Genomic DNA, 10,962 nt, shown 5'->3' on the forward strand with positions numbered 1-10,962 from the left:
TATCTTTTTCTGAACACAATCGCACGGCTCCGACATTGTACACACAGGGCTTTAAAGCTCTCCCAAGTAATTCTTAAACCGCAGAACGCTTCTGAGAGCAAACATCCGGTACAGTGCGAGGACACCTGGGCTTCGCAAGTCGCCCTGTGGGAACCTGCGAGCTTCGCGCTGCTCCTCCGCCCACGCTCCGGGGAGCCTGGCAAACCGATCCTCTCCGGAGAGAGTCTGGAAAACTGGCTGAGACTCGAAGCGGGCAGCTTTCGAGAGTGGGTCACGCTGCTGGCGGCATTTAAGGACTCCAGAGCGGCACACACAATTCTAACCCAAGCAACCCCACCGATTAGCGTGGGTTCCACCTCCTTGATAACCCGGACCTCGAACTTCACCCCTAGCCCCAGCCCCCACGTCGGTGTGCCCGTTCCTCCTCCACGTGACACGGGCCGGAACCGTCACTTCCGGCGGCCCGGACAGCGCGCTTGCGCGCGGGGCTCGGCGCCCGGCTCTGCAAGCGGTTGGCACCGGCGCCGCGCCCCCCAACAGCCACAAGAGGCGGGCGACGTCGGTGTGAGCCCGGCCTGGACAAGCTGTGGTCTCCAGGGCGCGCAGGCCGCGGGGCCTAGCGCCACGCCCCCCTCGGCCGGCCCCTCCCTCTTCCCGGGCAGCTCGCGCCCCGCGCGCCAGGCCCCGCCCCGGCCCCGCCCCGGCCCCGCCCTCCCCGCTGGCTCTGCGGGCGCCGGGCAGCTGCAGCGGGCGGCCGGGGCTGCGCGCTCGGGACGCGCGGAATGTGAGGCGCGGCGAGCCGCTGCGCACCGACGCTCGCGCGCGCGAAGGGCGGCGACCCCTCGAAGACAGTCGGCCGCGCCCGGCGCTCCGCTGCGCGACGCGCGGGTCCGGGCTCTCGCCCTCGCGCGCCCTAGTGCCCTCCTGGTGCCCTCCAGCGCGCCGGCGGGACCATGAAGAAGTTCTCTCGGATGCCCAAGTCGGAGGGCAGCGGCGGCGGGGCGGCGGCTGGCGGGGCCGCGGGCGCCGGGCTCGGCGGCGGCTTCACAAGCTCGTCCATGGGGGTCCGGGTGTTCGCCGTCGGCCGCTACCAGGTCACCCTGGAGGAGTCGCTGGCCGAAGGTACGGGCGCGGCGGGAGGCAGGTGAGGGAGGCCGGGGTGTGGCGGCGGCTGCGGGGCCGGCCCGGCGGCAGCTGGACAGTGGCTCCGGTGTGAAGCCGCTGGCAGCTTCGGTGCGGGCACGGTTGCCTGCTTAGGAGTTTGAAATCATTCTCTGTTCTTCCTGGCGCGAGGAAAGAAATAGAAGACGTCCCAGTAAGTGATGTGGTGTCATGATTGGACCCGTGACTCATTAGGGGGTCAGATGGAGCAGTGCTGGGACACTGTCTGGCCGGTGTCCTGCATTGCTTTCGGGTCCGAGCCTCCCGGACTTCCAGCGGTGGACTCCGCTAGGGTTTGTTTCTGCTAAAAACCAAAACAAAACAGGACTCCCAAACCACTATATATGGCTATATGTATGCAGATAATATGTCTGTGTGTGTGTGTGTTTGTGTGTGTTTGTTGGCACGGTCTTCCAAGTTCAGTGGCTGCTTAGGGGTGGCGTGTGGGAGTAAACTTGAAGCACGTTTATCTTCGTTCTTTAGAATCTTCTCCACACAAGGTCCTGTTTTTGTCCTCTCTGTGTCATTTTGTTAGTACTTTAACAGGCAAAGTGGAACAGTTTAACTTTCCCATGTGAGGTTTTGGTGGCTCTTTTATTGTCTGAAGGAGGTTATGACAGCGTGTAAAAGCATAGCTAGGGAAAACAAAGTTTACTCCGTGTTAAAAAAAAATTCTTGACTTTAGTTTTGTATCTCTGGTGTAATTGGTTTGTAGAAAATACTTTCTGATTTCTTATTGCATGCGTTGACCTCTGAAGTTTTGAATGTGGAATATTAAGAAATATGTTGAAAACATCCCTGAGAAATAATCTCTTGTTGATATGTATGTGAGTGACTTTTAAAAATAAGAATAAGAAAACCAGAGACTGTAGGGAGACATCTTGATATTCTGTGTTGACATGGTTTGAAAAACAAGACAGCTTCCACTTGTAGTTTTGAAATTCCATGAACAATAGGAATCAGCGCAAGAAAGAGCTGAGGGCTTCTGTCTATAAAATAAAGGAAAAGCAGACTTACATTATCAGGGGTGTGTGTCTTGATTTTGTAGGCCACTGTTCACATTAACGGCACCCCCTTCTGAACCTTGGTGAAGTAGAGGGATGCGATGGCTAGATTTTGAGAAGGATTTCTGAGTGGTTTTGATAGGTTTGTTCCATTGCAAACTTTGCTAGCTATTGATTCAACAGGAATTTCAAGTGTGGACTAAGTTGGGTAGGTGTTAGCATCGGTGGCTGTCAACTCACCAGTATGCCGTCAGTTGTTCAGTAGTACACTGAAGTGTAGCTTAAATGGTGTTAGCCCTTCTCCCTGAGTTTCAGGTCTCTTAGTATTAAGAAAAGTACTAACATTTCATCAGTAGACTGTAAATCTTAATATAACCCTCACTCTGTTACCCCACACTCAGTAACGGAGCACTGATATCACTGTTACAGTGTTCAGTGTATATGTGTGTGTGTGTGTGTGTGTGTGTGTATGTGTGTATGTGTACGCGTGCATGTGCATGAGGACACACACGTGAAGGTAGGCCTGTCCCACCAGACTTGAGACAGTTCTGCTAAAGTTACTAGGCAAGCCTTGACTTTTCCATCCCCCTGCTTCAGCCTTCCAGTGCTGGGCTAGTACGCAGGTTGTTATCAACATGCCTGGCTTCCACTGACTTTTGCTTTAAGTGTTTCTGTTTGTTATCTGTGGTGTGTACCCTGTGTGTGTGCGCGCGCGCCTGTGGGTGCATGCATGTGTATGCCTGTGTACACTTATGTGCAGAACAACGTTGTCTTCCTCACTTGCTTTCCACCTTAGTTTCTAAGACATTGATTGCACTCAGAGCAAGGCTGGTAAGGCTGGCGAGGCGTCAGTGAGCTCCAGTGATCCACCTGTTCTCTTTTTCTGCTAGCATTGGGGGCCCCCAGAAGAAGGCCACAGTGCTCAGCTTTTACATGGAAATTGGGGATGGGATCTGAATTTAGGTCCTGATAAAATTGCTTGGCAAGCACTTTACCTTTTAGTTTCTGCCTCATTAAAATTTATTTCATTAATTGCTGGGTGTGCCAGGCAAGTGGATCTCTGTGGGTTCAAGGCTAGCCTGGTCTGCATAAGTTCTAAGACAGCAGGGTTACAAAGAGAGACCATGTCTCAAAAAACAAAGAAAAAAAAAACCCTATGAAAATAGGTACTTACTTGGCTTTAATGAGTGATCAGGTGGTAGGTGGAAGCAAAGGTTGAAGGAACTTTTATGAAAGATGGAATTTCCTGTGTTTTCACCTTGGCTCCTGGGTCAGGTTTAAATATCTAGAAGGCAGGGCCCTAGGCTTCTTTCTGATGAGCTGGTCTCTTAGAGCACACAACTGAAAGTCAATTCAATTTATTTTTCAACATTCTGCAGGATAGGTGAGATGCTAGGCACAAGTCTGGTCCACATATAAATATGATTAATCAAGAATTGACAGACTTGCTTGTCATTTGAGGCAAGTGTGTGTGAAGAGGCGTGGCATTCAGAGTGACCGCTTGTCTTTTCAATATACCACTCTCTGTCTTACTCTGTAATTGACTGTGTTCTACAAGTTGGAATGAACACTGGCTTAGCAAATACTGAGTCACTGCTTCCAGGGGAAATGGCAGGGTTAGATACCACAGAGCCTTGCTTCGCAGCATCCTGGTCGGCTGATTTATATGTGTGCCTATCCTTTGTGTTTAAAGACACCTTGTTTAGTGTCGTGTTAGTGATTCATTAGCATATCATATCTCTAGCTCAGGCCAAAATGAAGATTATCTCACAGGTTTTCTTTGTAGGAAAACCAGAACGTCTCTTGCACCTGTGTACTCTAGCCTGCGCCGTGCTCAGGAACATTTTTAAACACAGAGATCACCAATAAAAAGCAACTGAGAAGCAGATTACACCCTCCGCGGCTGGGAAAGGACCCTTGCTGACAGACAGTAAGAGAGCTAAAGTAGGAACATGCAAGTCAAGAGATTCAGTTCTCCGCCCATTCGTTATATCTGCAAGTGACAATAAGTGCCAGGAATAGGGACTTGGGGAGCTTCAGCAAGTTGAAAAACGCGAGACTGCTGAAATGGTGACTGGCTCTTGTCATACACATGTGTGCATGGATTTGAGTAGTACCTTAGCTGCAACCAAAGCATGTGCAGGGGCATACTTCTGTGTGCACTGAACTGTTGGTGCAGTTCTCTCTGTGAAACACCTTATGTTTCTGTCCTTCTAGTCAAGCATGTATATGCTTGAAAGTGCTTGGATCTCCCCTCTTCTCCCCCTTTCAGTTTCTTCTGGAAGTTTTTAGGACTGATGCCATAGCGAGGCATTTTCTTGTGTTTTCTCAAAAAGTGACTCAGTTTCAGGAGCTGAACTAATCCTGACTTAGAGCTTTTAATGAGGCAGACTCACCTGCCCGTCTTAGCGTGAAACGACATCCACTTGCCAAGCACAGATAACTCAGTGCAGCCTTTCAGCTCTCATTAAGAGGGAGGGCTGGTTTGCTGTCCATCTGTCCATCCCAAAGAAGGGTTTTGATGCTTGTGTAGGGGAGCAGGAAGAATGCTTGTTTGTTCAGTTCTGTTCTTTTGAAACAGGGTCTCCTGTAGCTCTGGCTGGCCCGACACTCGCTGTGTAGCTGAGTCCCAAAGTGTGAGCACTTGCCACACGCCACGCTCAGGAAGTTGGTTCCTGTGGATGGTTATTTTTTCCACCCACATATTTAGTGTAGAGAATGGCCTTAAAGGGGATGTCAGGAGTATAACACGGATGATGGGCTGAGCCAATTAATCTTGAGGTTACCTGGGCCGAATACTCATGGCACTGAGAGCATGGAGATGGTAATCCCTTATAATTGTATGGTTATGCTGCTCTCAGTAATTGGAGAATTACAGAAGTCTGTGAACGTAATGCCTTCTAAGCATTGGCTGTGTGGAGTGAGTGAGTCTAAGCTGAATATTAGCTGCTCCTCATTGTTAATTTTATAGGAAAGTAGTAACATATTGTACACTTAATTTTGCAGTAAAGGCAGTAGTAAATGATGAATTTGAGTATCTTACTGGAAGAAATCATCTTTGGCTACCCAGAGACTTAAGTTAATGTTACCAGGAGAGGACAGGAAGGATAGAAGAAGCGTTTCACAGAAATATCAAGGATTGTTGGGTTCCACGTTCGTATTAAGCGTGGCTCATATACAGGCATTCTCTAGCTCAGTAGGACCTTTAGTGTAATGCAGAAGACACATGTTAAAGAAGTAGAGACCTCTTGGTTAATGTGGTTAAAAGTGAAGAGAAAGCATATGGCCTTAGAGAGAACGGTTGAGTCTAGGGAACGAAGAAGAGCCTTTCAGCACTTTAGCAGAAGCCGAAGGGCAGGAAGGAAGTGTTGGCGAGTGAGCCGTGGAGAGAGGGCTATTGTAGAGTAGGCTGAGAAGGAGCAGGCCCTGTGTGAGGAAGGCCTTCAGGACCTGGAACGTGCTCAGAGCAGTGAACCATGGAGATGCTCTTGTTGAGCAGGTTCATGTGGACCGTGATGATGGGTCATGTTGGAGACAGCTCCAAGGTGGTGGTGGTGGGGGACCATGGTACGGGGCTTTGCTCGGCAGGCTGAGCTGGGGTTTTGTCTAAAACATAACAGGAAGATAATGAATAATTTAAAATGGTAACTGATTTTCCTACGGTCATACCGATTGCTAGATAGAAAATGGTTGAGAAATATGTAAAGTGAAGTGACTAAGAATGACAGAGTGGAGATTATAACATTAGTGTTCAAATGTAAGGGCCTTGGAGGGTCTGTTGAGGAGGGGAGAAGGGTCAACGTGACTTGCTTATACTATACCGCTCTTGGATGGAGGTAGCATTTGCTAATAAGTACAGGACACATTTGGGGAACAACTGAGCAGTTCCAGAGTTGTCTGAGAAGTATGGAGTTGATGCCTGGAAACCTGGGCTGTTTAAAGAAGGGGTGTGGAGCTGTGCTTGCTTGATCTGTTTGTGGGCCTGGCCGTCGCAGCCCTTGGTACTCCGCGACCCTCCTTCACGGTTTCACCCCTGGACCCTGCTCCAGCCTCAGTGTGCTGCTCTGCTTCTTGTGACTCTGTGACTCACATTGTTTGCCTGTCGCTTTACTTGGTGTAATCCCTGCTCCGAAGTAATGGTTATGGTAGCTGTTTCTTTCCTCTGGACACCTGTGGCCATTTGCTTTCATCTGTTGTATCACGTTCAGTCTTTTGTTTTGACATATGATCATGTTAGCCCTTAAAAACACTAAGATAGTTATTTATTGTTGGTCTCTTACCTCTCCTAGGAGATAGTAAACTTTGGGAAACTAGAAACCTCCCCCCTGCCCCCCCCCCCCCCCCCCCCCCCCCCCGTTTCTGAGACAGGGTTTATCTGTGTAGACCTAGCTATCCTGGAACTCACTCTGTAGACCAGGCTAGCCTGCCTCTGCCTCTGGAGTGCTGGGATCAAAGGCATCTGGCTAGAAAGAATCTTAATTGCTGCTGTATGTACAAGTTCCTATACTCTTCCACTGCCATTCAACTGTGATGATGTTTTCAAAGTAAACGTATTTCATTTTATTCATGATTACTGTAGACTTGAGAGTGCTGGTGCATGCCACAGCACCCGTGTAGAGGTCAGAGTGGCTAACTTTTGGGAACTTTTTTTTCTCTTTCTTCCTTGGGACCTCGAAGACTCAGTTCTTGTGGGCAGGTGCTTTCACCCACTGAGGGAGCTCACAGCCCTGGATTCTGTTTCAAACCACATGTTTTTAATATAATTGAAGATGTAATTTGCAAGTTGAAAAGTACCAGTGAAGGGCTCTTTATTGGACCATCAAAATCTTTTACTCGGGCCAGGGGACTGTGCATTTTTTTTTTATTATTCTTTTTAAACGTTGTGAGGGCAAGTTAATTCCGAGTGTCATTTCACTGAATTGCTCTAATGTCAAGACCAGCCTGGGGTCTGTGCAGAATCCCCTCATCCTGCCCACATAGCTTTCTTTATTCTGCAGAGGTGGCTTCTGAGAAAGAAAAGCACAGCAAATGAAAGCAGAGAAAGGCACACCCTGTGCGCCTGTGAGAGAGTTTTCCGATGCCTGTGAGTGCAAAGGAGGAGGTGAGGTCTCCAGGACCCCTGGTCCTTGGCTGCTGTCCACTCGTGCATACCCAGTGCTTATAATTGTTCTTTCTGTGTTGAGTTAGATTCTTAAGAAACATTTCCTCCCTGAAGCATGGATTCAGTGTATGAGAAGACTGAAAATGGGATCATATGACATACCCATGGTATGCCAGAGGCTGGTCAGTGTGAGCAGAGCTCAGAGTCAGGCTTAGTTTTAAACTTTTTTAGCGAAAGCCTATCCTAGCCTTTTGACAGTTTGCTTTCAGAACAGCTGTCGGTTGACACATTGAATCCGCCTGCATCTTTATCTCAGGCCACCTAGTCTCTAGAACTGTGAGAAATGAATGTTTTGTTTATATCCCAGCTTCTTAAACTGTGGGTCACCACCCCATGGCTTATGTAACAGTGTGTGTGGGTGTGTGTGAGTGTGAAGAATTTTGGCAACAGTAAAAGGTTTCTGAATGACCAAAGACTAAAAATTAATTGGAAATCAAACGTGTAAGGCCTCCGGGGTTCTCTGGAGGCCTCTGTTGCTGTGGCTGCCTCCTCTGTAGCCTGGGATCTGAGCACAGAGCATGCACACCTTGCCTAGCGCATGCTGTTTTACCATGCAACATCACCAAACACCGCTTGCAACATCTTGGCTCCAGTGGAGAGTTGACATTAGGAGTTGCTTTTACTGAACACACTTCTCTGCTTTTCTAGAAACACAGTGCTTTAATTACAGAAAAACAAAGGGGTAGGATTTTCCTGTTGCCATTCCTCATATCAAATTAGTTTATATTTGGATTGTATTACATTACATTAGAATGTTTAAAAATTATTATTTGAATTGTTGGTTTGATTTTTGTTAAAAAAATGTTTAATGAATTTTTTTGGCTTGAGTCTATGGCAGACTTTCTGACAATTTCTGAAATGGCCCTAAACTCATGTTTGCCATTTTGGACTGAGCATTATTTGGGACGGTTTTCTCAACGTCAACAACTATAAAGTGGAAATATCAATCAGTGGACAAATATTGAAAATACTTTGTGTTCTAACAAATCAAATATTTAGCCAAGATATGATTCCTTATGTCTAAGCAAATGAGGACACTCACCGCATTAGTGCATGCATTTGCTTTTATTTTAATAAATGGGAAGCTGTGTGTGCCAAAGATTCCTTTACATTTCTGTACAATTTGTTGTCACTGAAGCTTGATGGGAGTATCTTTTTTGCATACTAAGTACCGTTCTTAGGCAGAAGGGGCTTATGGGTGGACAAAGCTTAAGAAGCCCTGGTTGGTCCATCACCCAGCCTGTGGTATGTTGATATAATTGGCAGGAGAGACCAAGACATTTCTGTTTTATTTATCTTGTATTGTTACATTTGACTGGAGTGCAGATACCTGTTGTTGTGTCCCCTGCCCCTTGTTAAAATTGGGTATTGTAGGAGGCATTTATTAATACAATTTTTTACTGCAAACCTTTTGTTTGCTCCTGAAACCTGTCTCAACCTATGGCCCTAGGTGTGGCATCTGTTTCTCATGTGATAGCACTTAATTTTTTTCTGTTCCAATAAAAGTTTTTCGTTATTTTAAAATGTAGCCCAGTTAGGATTTGGCTTGTCCTCTGTTACCTCTACATGTTGTACTCACAGTAGGCATTCAGTGTGTTTGTGAAAAGTGAATCTTTGACTTCCACATGACCAGAAGGCCTAGTAAATGCTACCGAGAGCAGACCCACTCACTGGCATTTAATATGGCTGCCTGTTCCTGCTGGTTTGCAGCTAACAGTTGTTCCCCTGCCCCCTTACTCCTTTCCTTCACACTGCCACTGAGCCCCAGCCCCCAGCCCTGCTTTTATGTTCTTTGGTAGAAACTAAAATAGGAAGGAACTGGAAGAAGATACTTTATAATAGTGTAGGTATAGGATTAACTAGGTGGACAGAAACTCTGCATGAGATTGGGTTTTGAATTTTGGGCTTTTTTTTTTCTGTTTACTTGTTTAGTTAATTTTTGTTTAAGTTTTATTAACTTTTATTTAGGTGTGGCTTTCAAAACGTTCTTGCTTGAGGTCCCTTGACTCGTATTGCTCCACTAAAGGAAGTCATTACTGTGGTATATTAGGAGCTGGGTGGTTCTAACTGGGCAGTGTATAACTCTTCTTACGGCAGAACCCTTTGGAGACTGGTCAGTTGCATGTGGCCATCTCTTGGGTGGGTGGGTGGGGGGTAGCACCTAGGCTTAATTGGATGGGTGGCTGAGAGGGTAAGAGATCAGGAGGAAGGGGAATATCTTTTGAGGCTCTCCTCTAGCTTTGGGACTCCTTATTGGAGCAGGCCACATTGGAATTACTTAGTTCTATCTTACCACCTTAGTGGGTCTTGACTTTTCCTTCAGATTAGGACATTTGTAATCTTAGCACCAGGTCAGAGAGAACAACCATGGTGTATATGTTTTGTTCATAGCACAGAGCACAGCATCATTAACTTGACATTCTTCCATACTTGATTTCTAAGAAGTAAAAGAGTTCTGACCCCCCCCCCCCCGCCTTCCCTGCCTAAATGCTATAGTTACCCATTTTCCCAGGGGCTTGTTGGCTAGATCTTTGTTAGGACTGGCTTGGACTTTTACATTCTTAACTGTCTTCTTGTGACTGAGATTATCAGTAGGCTAGATTTGACTGTTCACTCTGGAATCATTAAGATATTTATACTAAAGTCGTTAAGCAAAACAGTGAAATATTTCACAACTGAATCCTGTGAAGTGTTTCCCTAGGAAGTGTGATCTTATGCAGTGACTCACTTTCATTCTGTGACCTGCCTCATAGACTACTGCTGAATGCTTGTTAGTGTCCTATCCTTTGTGTCAGGAAAGTGATGATACAGATTTAACCAGGAGGGTGCATACTTTTTGTTTTTAGTTTTTTTTTTTTTTTTTCAGAATTAGGGTAAATACACGTGTTGAGCTGTGCATAACCTTTTGATGATGTCTTCTGTGATGACTAACAACTTTATAAGATAACTAATTGCAGTAATGTGGATATCAAAGTTTTTGTGATGCGCGCACGCACACACACACACACATGCATATATGGTCGATTAACATTAGGAGTATAGTAAGTTCTGAATCTCATTAGTATAGTGCTATGGTTAATTGATCCAACCTGCCCAGTTCAAATCTTCACAAATAGTCAATTGGACTGATAAGTATTTGGCATTTAAAAAAACCTTTTATCAAAATACTATTTATATATTCCAAGTGAAAAACTTCAGAATCTCAACCCAAACGAGTGTTTTTTATTTCTAATCTAGTAAAGGTAGTGCTATAGTTTCATTTTTGTGCTGACTTTTTATGGGAAGGATGTAAAGAGAAGAGGGGGGAACCTTGGGCTCATGGTTTCAGGCAGAGTCAGACAGCCTGTGGCCCCTGACTTTGTTTCTGGGCTGGGTGAGGTGGAGCCGTTCATCTCAGAGACACAGAAGGGTGTGGGACCTCAGGCACAACCCCAGTGCTCACTTCTTCTGTATACATCACCTCCCAAGAACTTGTTGAATTGTGTGACTATAATTCAGTGTATTAATCCATGGGTGATGTCAGAGCCCATGATTCAGTCACTTCTCAGTGATTTCCAGCTGGGTCAAGTCTTCAACATGAGCCCTTCCCTTCCCTTCCCTTCCCTTCCCTTCCCTTCCCTTCCCTTCCCTTCCCTT

At 46.5% G+C, this 10,962-nt stretch overlaps 1 protein-coding gene across 1 annotated transcript in view; it reads left to right on the top strand.

Moving 5' to 3' along the window:
• The first annotated feature begins 714 nt into the window (after positions 1-714).
• The window catches only part of Bmp2k (BMP2 inducible kinase), a 97,829-nt gene continuing 87,581 nt past the window's right edge, over positions 715-10,962 (top strand). The window contains exon 1 of the mRNA XM_021164002.1: positions 715-1,122. Within this exon, the coding sequence (XP_021019661.1) occupies positions 954-1,122 (169 nt within the window). The 5' untranslated portion in view covers positions 715-953. The remainder of the gene's footprint in view (positions 1,123-10,962) is intronic.

The sequence above is a fragment of the Mus caroli genome, chromosome 5 (genome assembly GCF_900094665.2).
Source record: "Mus caroli chromosome 5, CAROLI_EIJ_v1.1, whole genome shotgun sequence".
NCBI classification, from domain to species: Eukaryota; Metazoa; Chordata; class Mammalia; order Rodentia; family Muridae; genus Mus; species Mus caroli.